The 25,417-nt window shown below is 40.0% G+C and overlaps 2 protein-coding genes across 10 annotated transcripts in view; one reads left to right on the forward strand and one right to left on the reverse strand.

The window, feature by feature from the left end:
• pax5 (paired box 5) overlaps positions 1-20,452 on the forward strand; it is a 49,969-nt gene extending 29,517 nt beyond the window's left edge. For both annotated transcript variants that reach the window (XM_058062179.2, XM_058062355.2), the window contains exons 7-11: positions 5,910-6,042; positions 12,492-12,593; positions 16,736-16,822; positions 17,706-17,792; positions 19,753-20,452. In XM_058062179.2, the coding sequence (XP_057918162.1) occupies positions 5,910-6,042; positions 12,492-12,593; positions 16,736-16,822; positions 17,706-17,792; positions 19,753-19,835 (492 nt within the window). In that variant the 3' untranslated portion in view covers positions 19,836-20,452. The remainder of the gene's footprint in view (positions 1-5,909; positions 6,043-12,491; positions 12,594-16,735; positions 16,823-17,705; positions 17,793-19,752) is intronic.
• Positions 1-25,417, reverse strand: part of LOC144899797 (uncharacterized) — a 66,752-nt gene that overhangs the window by 31,403 nt on the left and 9,932 nt on the right. For 6 of the 8 annotated variants that reach the window (XM_078793268.1, XM_078793274.1, XM_078793269.1 and 3 more), the window contains exon 6: positions 17,679-17,797. In XM_078793268.1, the coding sequence (XP_078649394.1) occupies positions 17,766-17,797 (32 nt within the window). In that variant the 3' untranslated portion in view covers positions 17,679-17,765. Of the gene's footprint in view, positions 1-10,287; positions 10,422-14,512; positions 14,974-17,678; positions 17,798-25,417 lie in introns of those variants that run through there. The other 2 variants (XM_078793272.1, XM_078793273.1) reach the window with 2 other exon arrangements.

Raw genomic sequence — 25,417 nt, forward strand, 5'->3', positions numbered from 1 at the left:
TTTATTGACTTGATCAGTGAAAGGGCAAGAGGACAAACACACACTGGTGGAGTTGTAGCGTGTAGAAACACGGTAGGCTACAGCCTTAGACCTTAAGGGCAGAGTCAGGCTTTTTAGGCCATTCTTTTTGCTGTGACCAACATGGAAAGTGGAGTGGCACAGGGCGAGAGGTCGACAGGGATTGGCTGGAGTAGCTCTATAGACTTCAAGTCCATAGTATAATAGTCACCATTCATAGGTCAGTGTCCTCTCTGAGCCAAGTCAAGCCACTGGGGTCTGATCGGAGATAGGGGTGTTAAACTCTGGGTCGCTCTGGGGGTCAGACTGGCTTTAAGCGCCGCATTGTGATTATAAAGAGGTGCACACACACATTCCTATCTGTCCCTCTACCTCGACTCCCTTCTATCATCTGGTCGACTCAACTAACAAACCCCCACCCACCCATTTTTTCCCAGTCTGAATTTCCCAGAGGAAATGATTGACAGTCATACCCTTAACACTGACACAATGACGGCCACAGCTCAGCCTCTTTGCTATTTGGACCTAGAGCTTATTGTTGTATGGTGTGGTTGCGGTCAACGAGTGGTCTTGCTGTGATAGACATTTCTAAAAAACGCCATAAGACTTTGGACCTGCTGTTGATGTCATGAAATAGGGTCATCTTCAATATTGATCATCTGTGCGTCAACTTTTCACACGTTTGGTGTTCATAAACAGGCTCTGGGGTCACATACTGTTAGAACATCATTAAAGGCCAATTTTGCATAATAGAGTTAAAAAGTTCCATTCTCAAAAGGAAATCATCCTTTATTCGTCAGAAAAAGATATTCCTTCCTCTTCCTCCTTTGTCTCAGACCTTTTTTTTTTTTTTTAATCTTCCCTCCTGCTCATGTCGTCCATCTCCCTTGTAGTCTATTAAAAGGCGCACTATTAATTTGTGGTGGAAGGTGTGTCTGCATGTGTGCTTGTCACAGAGTGTTCATTTGAATTTCCCTTCAATCACTTCCCATTAGTCAGATGATAAATCAGCTCGGTGATGCAATGATACCACACTCGGTCCAAATTCTCAATGTTTCCAAGCAAATCGTTAACAAAATTGTTTTTAAAAAAATGTATTGTCGAAATACAAAAAGGTTTCTAACAGTTCCTCAAAGCATCAAAATGCCAAAGTTGTGCCAAAAATTGTTTTAAAAAAAAAATGTATTGTCGAAATACAAAGGTGTCTAACAGTTCCTCAAAGCATCAAAATGCCAAAGTCGTATTATAATAGGGGTTATCACCAATATTATAGCTTCATGAAGCATACACTAATAATCCAAGCTGAAAAATTGTACTTAGTATGGTCAGATTTTGAGAAAATATAAAAGATAAAGATAACTTAGTAGCCTAGACATCTTTAGTCAAAGTTCCGCATGGTCGCAGTGCCGGGATTGTCCGAGCAAAAGCTACAGTATTATATATATATATATATATATCAAAACGAAAACATCACAATCTGTGAGATGCGTAACCCGGAAGAACTTGTTTCCCCACAATGCTCTGCTTCTGCTATACACAATATTGTTTGAACTTTTTAAATTATAATGAGAGCGATTACACAGATTGCTGTTAGTACTTGGTTTGAAAAAGTGTTCTCCAAACAGTTCCACAGGCCTGATCAAATTACAGTGTGAGTTTGACATGCATTATAACAACCCCATAACTAACCTCATTGTAAATTTTTATCATTAACCTGACAATAAAACCATATTTTATTTAAGAATAACCTTTGCAATTATTGTAATTTCTGGGATTTTTTTGTTGTTTATTTAGAAAAGCATAGAACCCTAAATATAATGTTTGTAATTGTATGTTTATCTTATTGCACTACATGACATTTGAAATATAAAATGTAATTAAAATCAAATTTAAAAAGATTTTTGCTACTACTCATGTAGTACTGTAGATATTGTCTTTACCTCATTAAGTGTCCAGTAAATAGAAGTGAAAAAGTATCAATATTGACAATTTTCCTGCAGCATGAGGCTTTCCATCTTAATTGGCAATACAGCACGCATCCTCCCATGCAGACCGACTGCACACTGTCTTGAGTGGAGATGATTTCCTATTCCTTACAATCCCTTTCTCCGTTTGTGGCCCATCTGCGAGAATTGTATTTGTTTATAGTCAAGCCTTTTTCCATCAGGAGAACACAAGAAGGGGGAGAGAGAGAGAGGAAGCGACAAAGACAGAGATGGAGAAATGGGAAGCAATTTGGGGAATGGAGGAAAGGGGAAATACCATTATGCAAATGGCCTTCTGCGACACGACCAAGCAGGATGCGCGTGCGTGTGTGTGTGTGTGTGTGTGTGTGTGTGTGTGTGTGTGGTGGAGGGTCGATTAGGCCTCATCTGTTATTGATGTGAGATGTGGACCAAAGCATTACGTCTCTACCTGTGTCAGACTCTGTATCCCGAGCTGATGTGTGTAAAGTAGGGTTACACGGTGAAAACACGAGTTGCCCAACGACTGATACCATTAGTGTCTTCATGGTACAGGCTCTTCAATTAGACCATGCCTCACATCATATTTGTGCATATTTAAAATATATTTACATTCCAAATTTGACCCTAGTAATGTTCGAAGTTCACTCCTAAAGAAATCCAGTCCTGGTGGTTGCAGTGATGTGCATTACACAGCTGACGCCAACTGGCACACACAGCAAACTGCTGCTCCCTTTGCTGCCCCACTTAACCACAATGCAAGTGGACTATGAATTTAATTTAATGAAATCAAACCATGTGGTGTAATTGTCCGAAACATAAAACACATGCAGAACAGTAGGACTGCATGTTTTTACATACATACGTTCAGGCGTGGAAGAGTTAGCTTATAAAAACTATTTTTTTTTTTGACATTTTGCTTGTTTTCTCCTAGCTCCAGATATATAGTATTATGGGATATCAATCCAAAATGAGGATTGTTGTGCTTTGGAGGAGGTCTACACCCTGCTGAGTGCCTTTTTCGTTTATCTTATTTGTGTGAACCCCTCCTTATTTTGTGGTTAGTGAAGTGAGATTGGGCGGCACGGCGGTTGAGAGGTTAGCGCGCAGACCTCATAGCTAGGAGACCAGGGTTCAATTCCACCCTCGGCCATCTTTGTGTTTCCTTGTTTCCAAAAACATGCTAGGTTAATTGGTGACTCCAAATTGTATGAATGTGAGTGTGAATGGTTGTTTGTCTATATGTGCCCTGTGATTGGCTGGCAACCAGTCCAGGGTGTACCCCGCCTCTCGCCCAAAGACAGCTGGGATAGGCTCCAGCGAAAAAAGCGGTAGAAAATGAATGAATGAAGTGAGAGTTCTCACTTAACTTCAACAAGCTCATCTCATCTAGATTCATCCACGTCCACCAACTTCCTCTGACTTTCCCCCAAATCTACCTCACACCCTGCCTCCATTTCTTGCAGCCCCGTCACAACCTACCACCTCCCACCCTAAACCCCCTTGCGTGTCCCACAGCTGCGTCCCTCCTCTTTGATGAGGGCTGATGGTGCCGTGTGAGCGGCAGAATTGACAACATTTACGGGGGCGAATGAGAATGATCCATCTTCCTTAGCGGGCCTGTCACCCCACTGGCCAAACTTCATCATGGCCAATTACCATAGCAGTCCTCCTTCTTCTCCACTGCTGCATCAAACACCCCCATCTACATGGCAACATGGACTCATTAGACACTATTATAATAGGAATGACAGCAGCCAAGAAAGAAAGTGGGGTGAAGGGGGAATTGCACATATGAAGCGTTTAAAAAAAAAAAAAAGCTACAGGTGTAATGTGTGTGTGTGTGTGTGTGTGGGCGTCATCTAGAGACGAGGCTTCAAATGTGGCGAGGGCCTGCAGTGCAGTGCAGTATACGGCGGGAGGGGGGAAAGCTCTTATTTGGCAGGTCACAGTCCAGTGGTTGTGTTGTGTTGACGAGCACAGGGGTGTTTAAGAGGTCAGTGAGCACAAACACACACTTACACTTTCAACAGATTCGGAGGTATTAAAAGGGTCACCGCAAAACGTTCACCTCATCACCCAAAGGAAATTCTGATCGCTTGTCGTTTGTGTACACAAAGTGCAAACACACAACCACAGACACACATCTCCAGCAAGACAGGAATGGGATGCTTCATTTTCTTAGTACGCATAACATTAGTACGCATAACATACCGGTACATTTTCTAATAATTCCAGTGTATAAGTCACACCACTAAATTTAGAGGAATAAGTATATACATATATAAATGTATAAATATATATACGTACATGTCATAAAATGGCATATTGGTTCATGAACACCAGACTTCTCATTATTTAACAGGAGCCAATCATGGGTTGTGAAAAAAAACTCACAATGAGCTTGTCAACCCACCGAAATTGCAGGTCATTACTCAATATAGCTCACTGTGTTATCTTATAAAGAACACTAAACTCATCACACAGAAACCTAACACTAAAAAGGTATACATGATAAATAGACAAATACATACCAATATGAACAAAGTAAAATGGATGGCTGGATGCTGCCACTGCAATGCTGCCTCTGTTTACCAGAGGAGCTCAGAGGAATGGCTGACGTCATCCGCAGTGCCGTGGCAGGCATCAATGAATGCATTGTTCAGACGCAATGCATTATGGGAAACCGTAATAAAAAAAACTTGCCACATTCCAAAAACATGCTAGGTTAATTGGCTATCCCAAATTGTTGAATGAGTGTAAATGGCGAATTGTCCACAGGTATGAATGTGAGTGTGAATGGTTGTTTGTCTATATGTGCCCTGTGATTCGCTGACGACCAGTTCAGGGTGTACCCCACCTCTCGTCTGGAGACAGCTGGGATAGGCTCCAGCATGCCCTTGACCCTCATGAGGATAGGCGGTATAGAAAATGAATGGATGGATGTATTGGTACATGTTTGTATATTTTTTCTGGTATACATTTTGAGTGTTAAGTAGCTGTGCGATGACTTTAGTCTTCCTTGTAAGATGACACTTTGAGTCAGACTCTTTTATTGTTATATATAATGACCTGTTGTGTGACTATCTTGTTGTGAGTGCACTGATAGCTGGTTATTGGCTCCTACCAAAGAAAGAGCTTCCATTTCCTCACCGACTCACTCTTGTACAGGTGTGCACACTTTTGTTGCCCGCTATTTAGACTGTAATGGTTGTGTGTTGACTCATTATCAGAACACTCTACTGCTATACAAACTGTACACTGACTACTCTAGCTTCTGTACGGAGTTGTTTGTAATGACCGAGTCAGTCTGTAATTTGTTATCATACCTTTTCATTGATCGTAGACCAGATGTGACTTACTAAATTAGTAGATTTATGCAATGGATTGGTGTGCATGGAATTAAGAAGAACTAAAGGTCACACATTGACAATAAAACTGTTTGAAGACATTACACCTTGTTTTACCTTGTGTAACGTGTGTGAGTGTAGTACATTGGATGAGCGAGTATGTGTGCTGAGATAATCACACTTGTTAGTGTTGTTGGTGTCTGGAGAGACAGGAGGCTTTTTGTGTCAGCTTTGGTCTAAACATACGTGTGTGTGAGTGTGTGTGTGTGTGTGTGTGTGTAAGAGAGAGAAGAAAAAAAACAAGTTGATCCTGTGATTGTCGACTGTTGGACTTGCTAGTACAGTAAATCCTTGTTGTAAACAGATCAATACACCCTCTGCTGCAAGAATGCCTTTATACGTGTGTGTGTGTGTGTGTGTGTGTGCCTACACGAACGTCAGTCTTTGCTACTGTGCTCTGAAGAAGCAGCAGCATCATATAGCAGAACCAAACAAAAATTATATACTATATTTACGTATGTATGGCTAGCTTCTAATGTTCAATATCCTTTTTCCTCCACTTTGTGTGTCTGCCCAGACGTCAGATTACTCCTCCATGGCATCTCTCGCCGGTGGACTGGACGAAATGAAGAATAGTTTGACCAATCCTGGCACAGGGGCAGAGTTAGGAGCCAGCGTGGCTGGCCCACAGTCCTATTCAATAGTTCCAGGTAAGACGATACTGTAAATCCAAACAAGAAGTGGCATTCTTCTACTTTCTTCTACTCTGAATGGTTTGATCTCCTGTTTCCATGCCAGAACAATACAAGAGTTGGAGGTTTTAGTAGATAAAACCTAATTTCTCATTGCTCAGCAAACTAGTTTTGACTGCAACCAATATCACCTCTGCTAATTGCAGTGGAAATAGTGCACTCCGTTTTGCCTCAGTGAACATGATTACGGTCATCAACAGTTAACCATATCCATGCCAATATAAGACAGTTTTTCTCTTTGAAAACGGACAGGTTGTCTTAGGCTCTAGAGGTTTTTTCTAAACAGTCGTTGAAGATAGCAAACAACAAAGGACAAGTTGTGATGTAAATTTTAAGATAATGGTGATCAATTAAGTCAGAACCAAATATGGCCCGCAGGACACTAGTTTGAGGCCACCACCTTGATATGAAAGTTTAATGTTAGTGCGGCCCGCGCAAGTTTGATATGGATGCTGTATGGTATCATGTACCCAGAAAAAATTATTACGTTTGATTAATGTTCATGTTAAAGGTTAAATAACTGTTAATAGTTATCCTCCCTATCCGTGTGGAAGTGGTACGTTTTTGGCTATTTAAGTTTAAAGGAAATAGCTTGAAGGCTACTGTTTAGGTCGCTAGCTCTCTAGTTTGCGAGTTAGCATGTGTCTCAAGACCCTGCAGTTGCGCAATATGTTGTAAATAAAAAGAGTATAAATGTGACTATAGTCGTGTTTTGTCATGTCTACAGGGCTCTAATAATGCTTTGTTCATTTTAATCTGAAAAAAATAATTTGTCTACCCACTAACTATATGTGATTTCTTAAGTTTTTATTATTTGCAGTTTTATTATTATTATTATATTTATTTATTACTGATTGATTGATTTTCTTTATTCTTGATTTGTTTATTTATTTTTCATCTTATTTTGTGTAGAAAAATAAAAAGTAAGATATTTGAGAACAGTGGAATATTTTATCAGAGCTTTTCTTGTAGAAAATTGCAACCAAAGCAAAGTTTTTTAATTTTTTTTTTTTTTTAATAAATGCGTTTTTTTTTTTCAAAACCTGATGCGGCCCAGTCTCACCCAGACCCGAGCTCCAGTGGCCCCCAAGTAAATTGAGTTTGAGACCCCTGAATTAAGCAGAGTCATCAGACAAAAATTCTGGCATACTTGTGTCTCGATTTTGTCTTAAAAAAAAAAAAAAAGATTCTTCAACAAACGAGGAGTCGTCTTATTGTTATAGTTTGTCTTCTATCAGGATCAGCTTAGGTCATTCTTAATGATCAATTGATTATTGTAGGCATCCATTGTAAATAAATAAATACATTTCAATGCAATTATTTCCTGATTACATTGTATATTATGCAGCTTCCTTGGGACCATAACATCTCCATGAATATTTTTAATGTTGCTGTTCAAAATAGGATACATGCGTTATGCATTTAATCATTCATTGGTTGATAATATGCATGGTACCATGCAATAGGAGAGGTAACACAAGTGATAGAATGTAAATAAGCCGCTAATTTTAATATACCACTCATGTGGTGTGTGTATTTGAGCAATTTAGTTGTGCAAACACTACAAAATCATCTACTGTATATGCACTCTATGTTTTTCAATCATTTTTAAACCCCGGAGTGTACCCGTTTAATCCTCACATTAGATGAAGAAATAAAGTTATTCATATGGCAAATTCTGTAATCCCTATAAAGTCTACTTGAGCCGTGCCTTGGGCTTCACTCAGGTACTCTTTTTTTACACCCAGCACAATGATTCACGGGACTATATTATCATGAAAGGACAGAAACAGCTCATTTATACACTGATGACACGGCACCAAAAGTGACTGGGTGTTCAGTATCTTCATCTAGTCTTAAAAAGCCCTGTGGTTTAAATGTTCAGAAAGAAAGGTCTATGGAGAGGTTGGAAAAAAAAAAGAAAAGCAAACAGTCCATTTAGGGGCACTGGGAGAGGCGGTTGTTAATTAAGAGTAGACCAGGGAGCACTCGGACAAGGCTTCAGTGCTCCCAACAGTAATGAGGGGAATCATAGAGCTGGGACTATGGGATATGCGGGAATTGGCTCTTTTTGGCCGTCTGTAAACCACTCAGGAATATTACCTGCCGGAGCCGAGACGGAGATAAAGAGAATATTCCACTTCTGCTTATGCATGCAAATACAGATATTCATATTCACGCGTACATATTTGGAATATTATGCATTAAATTCATTTAGCACCCGTCTGTTCCCTCAGAATAAAGCTCCCCCTAGAGGGTGACACGTTAATGCACCCTGTAAGTGTTGCAAAATGTATTCACTCAGTATTCCTCTTGGATATTAAACACGCAATGAAACACTACACATTCCCATCCTCCATGTTTTGGAGGGATGGGGATCATTTGGGGCCATTTTCAGCCTATGACTTGTTTATTATTTGCCTGCAGCACGTTGTAGAAACACTAAAACACTAAACACAATAACAATAAAAAACTGCAAATTGGAAAATTACAGCAAATGTAATGTAAAAAGAAATTGAATTTTTTTAGCCTTTTTAAAAAATATATATACTATATAAAAAAGTCAAAGTGGCCCACAGCATTGTTAGATTTTTCTTTATATAGCCCTCAGTGGAAAAACTTTGGACCCCAGTGTTATTATATAACATCATATAGCATATGCTGGTACAATTCAACTAAATTGCTGCAGCGCTTCATTACTGATGAAGATGTCAACTGATATTGATATTGACAGCAGCTCTCCTCTCAAACTAATGTCAGGTCTGAATGTGAGTGTGAATGGTTGTTTGTCTATATGTGCCCTGTGATTGGCTGGTGACCAGTCCAGGGTGCCTCCTGCCCAAAGACAGCTGGGATAGGCTCCAGCATACCCTGACCCAAGTGATGAAAAGCGTCATGTAAAATGGATGGGTTTGTGCTGACTATGTCTGATGCCATATAAGGGCCAGTTGGAAAGGACTGATGTTTACCATCACTTATTCTCGTCATTCTGTTTATTTGTAATGTGCAAGATGGCTGTTATCATTAATAAATGGCAAGAGGAGAGCCTGTGGGGAATCCCTAATCCAGAAGAGCATTTGTTTGGTCAGGGGTCACTGATGTTGGACTTGAGAGATTTTTCCCCCAGAAATGACTTAATAAATAATCAGTTTTGTGGTAGACTATGGTCTATTATTAGTCACAAAATATTGAAATGCAAGTAATATGTAGTATTTTGGTCACTTGGTGGCAGTAATGACAAAACCTTGAGACATTACCTTACATTACATTATTTTTATGCCTTAACACTGCATATCCTCCCATCTCGTGTGGAAGTGGTAAGTTTTTGGCTTAAAACTGCACTTTTGGGGGAATTTTGCCCTTCATCCACAGTCCCTATATGAAACATACTAAACACACACACTTTTCTGTGCATTCTACAGCGACAAAAGACAAAAACAGCAAGTACGTGGGAACTAACAATGCAAGTAACGGGACACACATCTTATCTTTTAAGTATTAGCCCACATTCTATGTGTTGTTTGTACATGGCTAAACGGACTGTGTATATAGGTGTGATATCAAGCACTCCATGTATCACCATCAATATCATGGTGACTTACTCAATTGGCAATTGTGGCCTGTCACTTACTGGAGCATTTTGTGTGGAATAAAAGTTCTTTTTTTTTTTTTTTTTAACAAGTGCAGTTGTTAGCAACTCATCATTCGTTGTGATGCAATCGCTTGGAGCAGTGTCCTCCTCATCATATACTGTACATGAAGGCTTTCCATCAATGACAACATGGTATGCCACTAAATGTAGCAAGAATACTGCAATTTCTATCGGCATGGTGTGGCAAGCTCCATATTGACGCTAACAAGTCATGCCAGACTTGACTTGTCATAAACAAAAAGTCATAAACATGTACTATGCTCACATTACACAACTATTCCATTTAATAACATTGAATATTACGGAAATTCATTCATGACGGTCAGGTCTGGAACCAATTAACCGCTATAAATATGGGCCGACTGTAGTGTGTTAGCTCAGAGGAAACTTCAAACTGCACTGGCTAACATATGCACAAATACACAAAACATGTTATGAACACACACCTCTTAGGATCGGCCCCACACCCCGCCCCAGTTGGACTGCAGAGAGTCCATTTCTCTGCTCCCTTTCTGCCTCAACCTCCCTCCACCCCGTCCCCCTCCTCGTGCCCTGTGCACTGACCCTGAGCGGATGAGCAGTCCGCCTGCGCTAATGCCTCGCTGTCGCGTCAAACACTGAGAAAAACTTTACTACACAGAGACAGCAGAGAGGACAGGGGGGAGGCTGACGTAGGAAGGAGGATCTAGAAGGAAAAACAGACAAGGTTAGGTTGGTTGGATGCTTTATTGATCCCCAAGGAAATTCTGCTATTTCTTTTCTTTTTCCTCACAATTAATTTTAGGTTCTATACTACAGTATTTTGCCACTGTTACACCCTTAAAAACCAGGTTTTCCCATACACCCGCTAGTCTTGAAAAAGGGGACCACCACCCTGGTCTGCCAATCCAGAGGTATGGCTTCCGACCTCTATGCAATGTTGTAGAGACCTGTCAACAAAGACAATCCCTCAACATCCAAGGTATGGGTCAGGAACCTTGTTGAAAGCCACAAAAATGCATTAAAATCAATGAGAGCTGAATAATATATATTTTTCAAAATAGAGAACAAAACTAATCAAACTTGTAGTCCTGAACTTTCCACTTCCAATACATTGATTAAATACACACGTTACATCAAGATATGAGATATTATCATTCATTCATTCATTCATTTTCTACCGCTTATCTTCACGAAGGTCGCAAGGGGTGCTGGAGCCTATTCCAGCTGTCTTTAGACAAGAGGCGGGGTACACCCTGGACTGGTGGCCAGCCAATCACAGGACACATATAGACAAACAACTATTCACACTCACATTCATACCTATGGACAATTTGGAGTCGACAATTAACCTAGCATGTTTTTGGAATGTGGGAGGAAACCGGAGTACCCGGAGAAAACCCACGCATGCACGGGGAGAACATGCAAACTCTACACAGAGATGACGCTAACCACTCACCCACCGTGCAGCAGATATATTATCAATACATCCTGTTTTTATCATTTTATCGCATGAATTCTGTAACATTTTAGCACATACTCTTCCGATTGTGTTTTTTCTCCCTTATGTACCAACTGCACCTCCTCCAATCTCTCTCCTCCCTGTTAGCGGTGCTTAAGTGGAGGGCAACTGAACGGGATTGATGGTGTTAGCATGTGAACTGTTTATGATGATGATAAATGTGTGTGCAGGATGGTGTGTGTATGATGATGATGATGATGAATGGAGGGCTCCTGCTCCACGCTCACACTCACTGACTACAGCATGCAAACACAGAGAAATGATTGGGGCCGACACACTGTCATGTCGTCTAATGCAGTTATATATCCTATCCAGCCACTGACAGACACACGATGGGGTATTAATAGGAAACGTTGGGTGAGGGAGCTTTTTATAAATGAGTATAGTGGTATGAGGTTTTAATAAATAATCTGATGGGCTCAATATATAGACATAACATAAACCTGTTTTTTATGAAAGGCTATTAAGATAGCAAGTCTATAAATGTCATGTAAGAGTCATAGCTGACACTTGCCAGTCATTCCTGGTGATTAAATGTAAAAATCCAGCCTTTCACCCTGGCTGAGCTGCCAACACGTCGTCCAGTGTGGTTCTTAAGGCATCGAGAGGAGAGGTTTACCATCGTACTTTAGCACAACCACACCGCCCTGTTACATAGTATACAAATTAAAGTTAAGGGTTTAGTATGGCGTCATGAAGAAGAAGAGTTTTTGACCATTTCATGGACACAATAATAATATGGCATTGATCACATTATAAGACGACTGACTATAAAACCCTTTTAAAACACTTTTCCCCAACTAGTCTCTCTGTTGGTAAGTCATTGGCTTGTGTGAATGTCAGTAAGAAAAGCTGTGAGAGACGTCGCTTGGCGCCATCTATTGGTTTGCATGTGTAAATCTGTAGATCCCAAATATAAGACAACCTGTCTTTTTCAAACCATTTTCTATAGGGAAACATATGGTATCTGCCACACAACCAGGTTGTTCTGGGTTCTTGAGTCCCTCAAAAGCCCCCTAGGCTATGGAAATACATATAGAAAGACACAAAAAGCCATCATGAGACAATCAATGCAACTCTGATGAATATAAAATATATATGTTGGAAAGAAATAACAACCAATATGTGCTTGATCTGATGCAGAATTAACTGCTAACTGCTTTGGATACTTAAAAATGTACTGTACCACTTTCCTAACTGTTGATCACTCCAAACAGGAATTGATCGTTTCTGTGTGTGTGTGTTCCATCGCAGGTCGAGACCTCGCCAGCACCACCCTGCCAGGCTACCCTCCTCATGTTCCTCCCACGGGACAGGGCAGCTACTCCGCCCCGTCCCTCACTGGCATGGTACCAGGTACTCCTAACTATTGACTTTACACTACTTGCCAAACACCTCCGAAGATGAATCCCAGTGGATGTGTGTGTGTGTGTGTGTGTGTGTGTGTGTGTGTGTTTTCGATACATTTATCTAGCGCTTCCTCTTTCTTGTCTGCCAATGCTACGACTGACAATGCTCCCAGTGGGGTGGCATGTGTGTGTGTATCATTAGAAAGCAGCCACAGTAGCACAGCTGTCCCTCCTCAACATTAGTAATTTGTTTTTAATGAGAATCACCAGTGACCCACGACTAATTCATTCATTCCCTTCCACACTGCCTTCTCAGCCGCTTTTGTGTTTCAATCCTGGGGCCGCCATCGTGGCTCTCGTTTGTCTTTCTCTCTGCCTCGCACAAAATTTTCAGTGCTTGGAAGCAGTAGAGAAATATGAGGGATTCAAACAGGAAACGATCCAGGTAGCAAAACAACAGAAGTTGTAGCAAGCCAGAAAACAAAGTAATTAGTTGTGGGCAGGTCAATACCAAAATATTCATTTTCTATGCCGCTTATCCTCACTAGGGTTGTGGGGGGTATGCTTGAGCCTATCCCAGCTGACTTCCAGTGAGAGGCAGTGTACACCCTGGACTGGTCGCCAGCCAATCACAGGGCACATATAGACAAACAACCATTCACACTCACATTCATACCTATGGACAATTTGGAGTCGCCAATTAACCTAGCATGTTTTTGGAATGTGGGTACCAAAATATTAATACCCCCATCCCAAAGTTTGTAATAGTGGTAACTTTTCTCATATTTGAAAGAACAGTTTGAAACACATTACCAAGACTTAAATTACAATTGAGTGCATCCCATAATCAGTTCACAGTTCCACATGTCCAAAAGGAGTAGGAAGAAGCAAAGCTTATTAAATCCTACCCCTCCATCTGGTACTTTTACAATCAGTAACTGTTACATTTGTTCACTTCCTGCTTTCCATAATACAGTTTAAGGGTTTTTTTTGTTGTTTTTTTTAATAATGTACCTCGTACCGAAGTACAAGGTGATATGACCATCCAATGACATAATGGGTACCATAGTAAGTGTCAATATAGTGATATATATAGCACATCATGACTGGTTCAAGACTCTTCATCCTTGTATTTAGCAAACATCAACTGCTTGTATTGTTTCTTGAATTGGCTCATCGTTGTGCATTGTTTGATTTCCTTACTCAATCCATTCCATAGTTTGATTCCACATACTGAAAAGCTATGACTTTTTAACGTAGTCCTAGCATAGAAGTGTTTCAAATTTAGTTCTTCCCTGAGATCATATTTCTCCTCTCTTGTAGAGAAGTATTGAATTACATTTTTAGGTAATTAGTTATTTTTAGCCTTATGCATTATTGTAGCTGTTTGAAAAATAACTATATCAGCAAGTTTAAGTATTTGTGATTTTAGAAATAAGGAGTTAGTATGTTCTCTGTAGGTTGCATTATGAATTATCCTTACTGACCTTTTTTGCAGTACATTTAGCGAGTGAAGATTGCTTGCTTATAGTTATTACCCCATATTTCCACACAATAAGTAAGATATGGTAGAACCAGAGAGAAATAAAGAGTGTGGAGTGATTTCTGATTGAGAACAAGTTCTACTTTGTTCAATACTGAAATATTTATGGAACGGATTGAGTAAAGAACTCAAATAGTGTAGTCAAATGAGCCATTTTGAGAAACATTTGAGAAAGCAGCTGACTTTACAAACTGCTGGACCTCGAACTTATTTTATTGAAAAATACTACAATATATGATCTTTATGTGGAACAACAATTAGTTTGAGAGTGTGACAGCACTCTCAGCCAGAACACTTGAGTCCTTAGCTTTGGTTAACTCGTACAGGATGAGTTGTACTTGAAAAACATCCCTTCAGAGAAAGGGAGGATCGACTGACCCAACTGTAACTAGAAATAAAGGATGACACGAGAATCAACAAACAAAAGTAAAAATTATCTTGTTTACAAGCATTTGCCCCACTCATTCACTCTGTATGACACGCACACACGAACACTCGCTCTCGGTGGACGTGTATGAACAGCACGTCTAAAGATGGTCTAACCCTGTCGCCCTGTCCCCATGCGCTCACCCCATCCTGTCCTCAGGTTTGACAGCATATTTGTGTGCACTTGTGTGATGTTTGTGTGTGTGCGTGCGTGCTTTTAGTGTGTGTTTGTTTTTAACATAGTACGACCTTGACACTCACGCGCTACACAAGGGAGACCCGCGAGCCTCGTCTCTCCTCTTTACCTCCCCCCTCCCTTCGTCTCCTAAACAACCTGACATGTTGCCGTCACCACGGTGATGACAAGGGGAGGATGTTCGCACCCGGGGATGCCATGGAGACTGCATCCCGACCCCACCTGACAGATGCAGACACACACACACACACACACACACTTGTAGTTGTGGGTATAATGTGGGAAGGAGAACTTTGTTTGTGCAAACCAGGATGAGACAAACAAACCACTTGAACACTAAAAGTCTACTCTGTAAAATCCCAGCTCAGATGTACCGGAGTTCATCTCCAAACTTTGCTCCTCTGGCTTCCGCTAAATGATCCTCCTTTTATGTCCACCCTGTCTAATATTATACCTTCATTAAGTAAGCAACTCTCTTCTCCAGTCTCTCTCTCTTAGTGCAGCAGGGGGCTGACACTCTGAGGGGGTGTTGGAGAGCACTGAGGCAGAACCGACAGAACGAGAGGGAGAGGAGGGATGGTGTTGAGGAGGAGGGGGAGGGGGAGGAGGGGAGCACCGGGGTCTGTGACTGTCAGCGATGGGAGAGGGATCCCCCGGGAGGAGTTGAGGGTTCAGGAGAGAAGAAAGAATAGAGTAAAAAAAAAAAAAAAAAAAAGAGCAAGTCGGTAGCAGGAGGAAAAGGAAGAGGTGGAAAAAAATAGGAGAAGAAATGGAGAAAGAATGTTGTTTTGATGTGAAGGGTGACAGGTTGGCTGTACGGCAGACCAGTGCAGGAGTAGGAGGAAGGAGAAATTGAGGGGAGAAGGGGGTAAGGGTGAAGGGAAGCCGAGAGAAATGCGAGTAAACTCCAGACAGGAGGTAGTAAATGAGGGAGAAAAACTACACTATCATGCACTGTATAAGGTGGGATTGCACTCACAAAGAAAAACATCCACCACTTCCATGGCAGTACGGGATTTAAACTCAGCAAAAGTGTATCTATGAGATAATTACTACAATGACAAATGCACTGGAACCTCTAAGATTGCATTCACACTTATGGACCACAAATTAAAAATATATACTTGACGTGCACTTTAGTGTAGTTCATATCGGTATTCATGTCATTGTGCAGGAAAGAACATACTATGCATAAAGTAAGGACTTGATGGACAAATTTATGACATATTATTAAGGGTGCACAACAATTATGGAGAGCGAGAGTTATTGGGCTGATATGAGGAGGTATTACCGATAAATATGATAACAAAAATAGCTACAGTAAAAATAAAAATGCTCCAAATGAGTGCAAGATCGACCGGTTGATTTTCGTTTCAATGCAGATCCAGTAGGTCTGAAGTTGGTAACCCATAACAAGATGGTGTTTCCAGCTGGGACGGGATCGTGTCTATGAAGATTGAAGTGCAAATGCAATGTTCAATTTGTTTGTTTTGATAAACGTTTCCACAATGAAAGCGCGATGCTCACCAGTCCAATTCATAGCAGGAAGTGAAAAATAAACAAAAACAATGGCATTATAAAGAAACAAAGCAAAATGGCATTATATGAAAAAAATGGCATTATATGAACTTTTTGAAAATAAAAAGACCTTTTTGTTCTTTACTTTATTTGCCTTATAATTAGCCTACAAATGTACCAGACCCTGTATAAGCATGACATGTCATTTAGCATTTTAACCAAACCAAACATGACAAATGGGAATGCAGCCTAAGGCAGGGGTTTTATCCTGGGACTCACATTTTTACATATTTATTTATTCAGGTCTCACTGTTATTAAAGCATTTTATTAAGAAAAATTAGAGCGCTTATGAGATGAAAGAGATTATGGCAGTACAATGAATAATAATTCCAACCTGGATAATTGTTGTATTCTGTGTAATTTGCTAAACTTGACGTCTTTCTTGTTGTTTTATTTCCCATTCAGGAGGCGATTTCTCCGGAAGCCCTTATTCCCATCCTCAGTATTCCACATACAACGAATCCTGGAGATTTCCTAACCCGAGTTTATTAGGTAGGTTTTGACATAGAAGTGTTTCGTGAAGAAATGTGATTTTTTTGTTGAAAACAACATAATGCGTAGACCATTACAGCCATGTATAGTACAGTATGTGTTTGTAAGCTAGCTCTTGTACTAAGCTAACTCTTCTACTCATGAACCACTGGACGCAAAAGGTGTGTAAAAAAAAAAAAAATATACGTATATAAATATATCATAGTGGCACCCCGTATCCTTTAATTTACAGTAGTGCAGGATTATAAAACTTTGAGGATATACAGTGGAACCTCAGTTAGCATCAGCCCCGGTTAGCATGTTTTTCGGTTAACATTGAAAAGTTCTGTCACAATTTTGCCTCGGTTTAAACGCATTCTTCGGTTACAGTACAATGTGTACTGTATATAATATATAAAATATTTTAAAAACATAAAATATATGTGTTATTAGTTTTTTTAAATCATAAAACGTTAGCATCCTATTAGCTAGCCAATCAAAATGCCAAATAGAACCGGTAGTCTGCTGGATAAAGAAAAAAATTTAACACAAAAACTAATTTTTAATGTTTTACAATTATAGTTTTACATGCATCAAGTAATTCTGAATGTATATAAATGACGACTGAAAGGGATGAATTGACTTGAATTGACCAAAGACACAATGAGATGACATTCACCTTCCCGTTTTCGGTCAAAAACTGAAACTTCCGAAATGGAATTATGCTAACCAAGGTTCCACCGTTATTGTTTTCATGATGAAACTGTCATTGTCAAGTTCATGGCCTAAACGTGCACCGATGAAGAGCTAACTGTGTAAATGTCAATAGGGTCACAATCCCGCTGACCTTTGAGTGTGTGCCGACACATTCGCTCACCTCTTCTCCCCTCCTCTGCCTCCCAAGTGTTTCAGCAAGATTATGGGTCTCTCCTGGGGACGGAAATCGGTTGCTCCTCCACTCTCTTCACCAGCCAGGCAGGACAGATGCAAGGTAGGCTGGACAAAAAACACAAAAGCAGACATTAAGAGAACAGCACACATAAAGACTGAGAGGATTTAGGAGGGGATGGCACATGAAGGACCAGGATGAGAGTAAATGAAAAATGACAAATGAAAGAAAGTTGAGTTAAAAATAAAAGAGGATTGCAGGTTGCCCTGAAGTCTTTGACTGAGACTAAATAGTTTGTCAGGGCGGCTTAACGCTTCACTTCCCCAAAGAGCCTCCTGAGATTACCTGGACTGTGGACAGACATAACCTGTCAACACACAGCCAAGTAGACTGATGGATGTCACACAGACAGGTATATTTGTGCATGTGTGTGTGGTGCTTTATTTTTATTTATTTATTTATTTTTATTGCGTCAGCGAGAGAGTTCCAATGCATCTGGCAGGTTACAGTATTGAATTGACCTTTTCCCTTAGGGGAGAATAGACTCAAGGGATCAGTAGTAGTAGTAGAGCTAAGTACTCAGTGTGTCAGCTGAGACTGTCACTTGGAATTTGTGTGTGTGTGTGTGTGTGTGCGCTTGTGTGTATGTTCTTGCATGCGCATGTGTGTGACAAAAGTGGCTACAATTTTTTTTTAAAGAAAAGTTCATATTATTTATTGTATCAAAGGATAGAAAATAAATGTTAATTGTTTTCCTCATCCTATTTCATTATGGTTACTTAAAAGTCAAAACTCTACGATTCTACCACTATAATAAATAAATAAATAATAAATACTCATCCCTCAACAAGGACATTTTAAATTGTATTTTTTGGGATGGGGGGTGTTATAAAAAAATTATATGTTTTTAATGAACATGTTAGAGCACAACTTGTGAATCCTCCTACATTGGTCAATAGGTGACAGTCATTGTTTGTTGAGACCACCACCGAGGCACCAGACTAGAATTTTATGATGATAATGGTAATACATGGAGCAAAATCATAAAAAAATGGCTAAGAAATATGATTTTTTTAATGATACTGCAATCTATGAATTATGTCACTCGCATTGAAAACATGATTACGTTTTTTTTAAGTCCACAAGCCAAGTCGTTGTATATATTATAAAAATTAATATAAATTATATAATATGGTATGTTGCTTAACTGGGGTTTGAGTTCAATGGTGCGTTCAATGTCCATCCATTCAATTTCTATGCCACTGATCGTGACTAGTGTCGTGAGGGTATACTTGAGCCAATCCCAGCTGATTTAGGACAAGAGGCAGGGCACACCCTGAACTGGTTGCCAGTCGATCGCAGGGCATAAATAGACAAACAACCATTCACACTCACATTCATACCTATGGACAATTTGGAGTTGAAAAAAAACATGCTTTTGGAATGTGGATGGAAACCGGAGTACCCGGAGAAAACCCATGCATGCACGGGGGAACATGCAAACTCTACACAAAGATGGCCAAGGGTGGAATTGAACTCAGGTCTCCTAGCTGTGAGGCCTGCATGCTAACCACTCGAACACTGTGCAGCAGAGATATTATCAATACATCCTGTTTTTATCGTTTTCCCTTTGCATGAATTCTGTAACATTTTAGCACATACTCTTCCGATTGTGTTTTTTCTCCTCTATGTACCAACTGCACCTCCTCCAATCTCTCTCCTCCCTGTTTGTGGTGCTTAAGTGGAGGGCAACTGAACGGGATTGATGGTGTTAGCATGTGAACTGTTTATGATGATGATAGACAAACAACCATTCACACTCACATTCATACCTATGGACAATTTAGAGTCTCCAAACATGTTTTTGGAATGTGGGAGGAAACCGGAGTACCCACACATGCACAGGGAGAACATGCAAACTCCACACAGAGATAGCCGAGGGTGGAATTGAACTCGGGTCTCGTAGCTGTGAGGCCTGCGCGCATGCCCTTGCGTTCAATGTTATGATGGACAATTCAAAATTCCAAACTGAAAGTAATAAACAACTTGTGTTTTCCCGTAGGGTCACCGTACTACTACAGCGCCACATCCCGGGGGACGGGCCCTGCCACCACGGCAACAGCCTCTGCGTATGACCGCCATTGACACCACCCACTCAGAGGAGGAGGAGGGAGGGGGGAAAAGGAGAGCACCAGCACCGCTCAGTACAAACCTGCCCTGTGCCCGAGTGACACAGATTTTGACTTGGGTGAATATTTTTGGACAGCCATGGAAGCCCGACCTTTACACTGCTCGCCTGTAAAGCATTACATGATGCGGTGCTGCAGGTAGGCTCCACTAAAGCATTTCACGAGTACGTTTTCAAAAATTTGAGTACACTCCTATCACATTGTCTTTGTTTGCGATGTTTGTTTATGGTCACGTACAAATCCAAGAAACACACATGTATAGCCGTCATTAAAAGTGTTGTGATCTTCTGTGTATGAGGGTTGGGATTTTTTTTTTGTTCCTTTTTGGGCTGCAGCAAAATCAGATGACTTTATCTAACCTGCTGTCAATCATATTAAGTTCTATGCCATGATACGATGAAGTAAAGACAATCCAACTCACTCATGACCAAACATTCTCAATGCTAGCCTCATTCCATACGCAAAGGGTCCACTTTTTGACAAAGCACAGACCTCGAGTTTAAAATCCTTTGTTGACAGAAGGTCCCAAACATAAATCAAACAGGGAATGTGTTCGTGTACAGGAAGGTGCTATCTAACCTACCCCCCCTCACCACCCACCCCCCAAGATTTATTACTCATCAAGAGCTATTTATAATGGAGGAGAAAGAGTAATATATTAAGCTTTTTTTGCGCCGCACTCTGCCATGAGAGTGAATGCCTGTAGCAATTTATAATGTGTCACGCTGTTGTGCTATAGAATAGTGATGATGATGATGATGATGCAGTAAAGTCTTTTCAAAATATTCTTTGTTTATAATGTTTTGCAACTGAGGTTTTCTTGTTAAAAAGGTTTATCCACTTCATGGTTAATTCCAAAAGTCTGGAGTCTCGCGTTCTGTCTTTAAAACTCCCCAAAGATGGGCCCCCCTTTAGTGGATCGGCTGACTATCTACAAAAGCACAAAGAGACTATCATCCGGTTTGTTTTTTGGGGGACTTTTGCTTTGGAGGAATTGAGGGCTTTTGTCGTCGTTTTAATTTTTTTGAGCGCTTGGCCCTCAGCTGTTAAATCGCAAAAATATTTATGTGGAAATATTGCATGAAAATTAAATTGATTTTTTTTCCCTTTTCAATCCCGTCAGTTATGCGCTGTGACAATTTATGGCACCAGGGTCGAGGCCTTATAGCATATTCCTAACAGGAGGGGCCATTTTTTTTTTTTATAAAATCCCTTGAGCGCACATTTTAAAAAAGATGAGTAGTCTCTTAATCGAGGGTCTAGAAAAGTATACAAACAAACCAATGTGGTGCCCAAACTATGAGTCATAGCTTTTCTTCCCTGCACTCACACACCAGTGGCATGGAGAGACTCAGCCGTGACACAAAGACCCACTCGAAAGCTACTTGTTTTATTTCACTGATATTAAAAAATATTAGAAAATTTGATTCATCCGTATTTTTTGTCTTGACAATACATCTCCAAAAACACGTCTTGGAGGGGCCGTCTTATATTCAGGCTCCACTTATAATTTGGGTCGGTACAGTATTATACATTATCAGTATATGTGGAGTAAATTTTTGGGACTTTGAGATTTTTTTATTTGTTTTAAAACTACATGGCGGGCCAGATCTAATGCTCTTGCGAGAAGTATTTGGCCCAGCGGCCATACATTTCCCACCCTTGCCTTATAACTATCCAACATACAGTATAGATAGAATATGAGACTGGATGGGCTTGCAGTTGTACTGTAGTAACAAGCAACGACAAACAGGATATCATGGGAATTTAAATTATTCACATTTGAATTAAGATTTTAAAGACTAAAAGATACAAAGAGTTTTGTGGGATTTCTTCTGGGAGGGGAGGGGGTTTTAATTGTGATCTTCACTACTCTTGTGACAGAGCTTTCTTTTTTTAATCCTGTGATTGCAAATAGAAAGGATTATTTTGTATTACTAGACCTTGAAAGTTGTGTGCATGCAACTCTCTAAAAAAAAAAAAAAATTCCGTCAGCTCTCTTATTGTGCCGCCAGCACACGCCGCAGCAGAAGCCTTTCCTTATTTCGGTCTTTCTTTGGAGATCTTTCTGAGGCATTAATTAAACCTGAACCGCACCAGCTGAAAATGAGGACAGTGCCTTTAACACCCCCCCCTTCAACTGACCACATGTCACTAAAACAAACTTATACTCCAATAAAACTCACTCAAAAATCCAGTAGCAGCCAAGCTGCTTTTGCTCCAACACAAAACTGAAGTATGTTTCACGGTCCTGCATGGACTTCACAGTCCTTTCTAGACATTCTAATTGAAACCAAGAGCTCGTGGGAACAGGGCATTAAACACAAGGAACATTCCAGTACTCCTGGAAAAACACATCAGCAGGTCTTGTCAGGACCATAATTGTTTATTATGAGCCATACATGCCATACACCATATACAGTATTACCATATATCATGCATCATGTGCCATATGCCCCTAACATACTGTATAATTGAACATTGACACATATCATAGCATTCTGTATCGTGTACACTATTTGCTACTGTATGTACCATACCATTTACTGTTGCATATACCAAAACATTCACTATATACCATATAGTATTTAATACTGTATGGACCTTACCACATAGCATGTTATACATCATTTACAAGTGTATGTAGTTGTACCATATCATATACCTTTTACGACTGCATGTTCCATAACATTATCATATTACACTTGTACTGTATGCCATTTGCCACTGAATCTACCATACCTTTTAGTATATACTAGGGGTGCACAATTTGGGCCGAAATGAGGGAATTGTGACCAATAAATCTGAACATGGGAACATGTCCGAATATGGTGCACTTTCCTTCCACTCGTTCCCCTGGAGTGGTGATGTCATAGTAGTAATATGGTAATGGTAATGGTTTTATTTCATTTGAACATGCATTAGATTACAATTGAGTGCATCCCATAATCAGTTCACAGTTCCACATGTCCAAAAGGAGTAGGAAGAAGCAAAGCTTATTAAATCCTACCCCTCCATCTGGTACTTTTACAATCAGTAACTGTTACATTTGTTCACTTCCTGCTTTCCATAATACAGTTTAAGTTTTTTTTTTTTTTTTTAATAATGCATCTCGTACCGAAGTACAAGGTGATATGACCATACAATGACATAATGGGTACCATAGTAAGTGTCAATATAGTGATATATATATCACATCATGACTGGTTCAAGACTCTTCATCCTTGTATTTAGCAAACATCAACTGCTTGTATTGTTTCTTGAATTGACTCATCGTTGTGCATTGTTTGAGGTCCTTACTCAATCCATTCCATAGTTTGATTCCACATACTGAAATGCTATGGCTTTTTAACGTAGTCCTAGCATATAAGTGTTTCAAATGTAGTTCTTCCCTGAGATCATATTTCTCCTCTCCTGTAGAGAAGTATTGGATGACATTTTTAGCTAATTGGTTGTTTTTAGCCTTATGCATTATTTTAGCTGATAAGGATATAATTGATAAAGACAAATCAACACATTTGTTTGAGTCCTGCTTCACACCTCCAGGTGTGCACAAACTTCAGTTAAATTAAAAAATAATAATGGAAAAAAAGGTGGTTATAGGTACCATATTGGTCTTGAGAAGGGGAAAGTTATTTTGAAAAAAAAAAAGACATCATGCATCCCTACTATATATTGTACCATACCATATTGTTTACCACTGTATGCATCATACAATCTACCATATGCATGACCATTAATGCATGTACTGCTGCACATAAGCCATTTGGTACTGTATGTACCACGTGTAGCATTTATTATCATGCCACAACTTACTATGTTGTACATATGAGAGCATATGACATCTATTTTATGCAATACTATTTACCATATTGAAATATAATACAGTATGTGCCACTTACTGTAAAACTAACAAAACAGTTGATTGGTGACTGAAATGTCCATGTAGGACCATGATTCTAGGTAATAATAGTCTACACACTGTATACATATGTATTAGTGCTAAACAGGCTATGCTATCCTAATGAAGAGTGACACAAAAAAAAAATCGCACAAACTGTTAAAAAAAAAAAAAAATCCAAGTGACAGACACATCACTGGTCTGCTCATTTATATTGATTTTTTATATCCCAGCAGAACATCTCATCAGTGAATTTTTCCCCTTCAACAGTCCCACCATATTGATCGAGGGACATTCTCCTTGAGGAGTTACCTCAGCACTGAGGTGGCCAAACGTGAACCTGATGCTAAAATTAAGAGGATTATTTGTCAACCACATACTGTATCTCCTAGGCACACAGCATACCTTGCCGTCACTTTGACCTAATTGGTTGACACTGGCTGACGGTAGCCTCTCATTGGCCCGCCATCTTTCTCAACCTTGACATTGAATGCGGAGAAAAGGAGAGGGGGGGGGGCTGTCATTGTGGGGTGGTACCAGCACTGGCACTTACAGTAGATAGAAGAACACTCCTTTTGTCCTTTGCACTCCTCTCTCTCATGCCCCCTATGTTCCCCCTGGGGAGGCCAAACCTGCTGCGCCATCAGAAGCTCATCCTGTCTTTTTTTTTTTTTTTTTTCACCTCTCCTCTCTCGCCCCAACTCTAATCTCATCACATCTCCCCTCGCCCCCACCAGGATTAGGAATATTAAACTATTCTGTTGTATTTCAAGCTGATGACCTTCTTTCTCTAGAGAGTCCTATTCATCCTTTTTCCGACTTTTCACTCGGACTATTCAGATGTGATGCTCGCTGTCCTGTCAGAAATTCCTACAAGCACTGAAAAAGGTGTTTTTTTTGCCAACGTGAGGGAATTTCAATGACAAAAGTTACTTTGTATGATCTTACAAGAAAATACACACATTTTGAATTGGTGCCCCCCCCCCTTGCTACAAATTAAAATAAAAGCAGATGAGCTTTTTTTTTCTTTATTGGGATTCCTCAGCGAGTACACACGCGCAGACTCAACATGAATTCATGAAGATGGCTGCGTTCATAGAAAACCTGAGGGGATTTCAGCATCACATCTTGACAGCAATTAGTGGCACAATCTGTTTCCTGCTTGCTGATATAAACCGCGCTTTGGACAAGATCTTCATAGTCAAAGCGTTGCCATGTTGTTGTGTACGTCTTGATTTTATTCAGCTGTGAGATAAACACAACGTGGTTCACTTTGAAAATGGAGTAAAGGATAAAAAAAAAATTATTTTTCACCTTATTGTGGCCTTTCCTGGAACGATCTGGACTGTTAGAGAGATATTTTTTATTAGCGGTAGGCATAACAATCATTCAGCATCAGTTAGTTTGCCGTCTAAAGAAGACAACATAACAACTATCACAGACGTCCACCTGCTAAGTACAAAACTGCCATGGAAACAGAAGATCAGAACGTTGAGAGATTCTTACATCCCATGAAAAACAATGTAAATCAATTATTAATATATACCTGTGTCATTTCGGTAAAATACAACTAAATCAAAAGGACATCAATGAGCAACAAGGACTCGGTTTTCCGTTATCAAAAGAACAAACATGTA

Source organism: Doryrhamphus excisus, linkage group LG9, assembly GCF_037039965.1.
Source record: "Doryrhamphus excisus strain RoL-2023G ecotype Guam linkage group LG9, RoL_Dexc_Guam_v1.1, whole genome shotgun sequence".
Taxonomy (NCBI): domain Eukaryota; kingdom Metazoa; phylum Chordata; class Actinopteri; order Syngnathiformes; family Syngnathidae; genus Doryrhamphus; species Doryrhamphus excisus.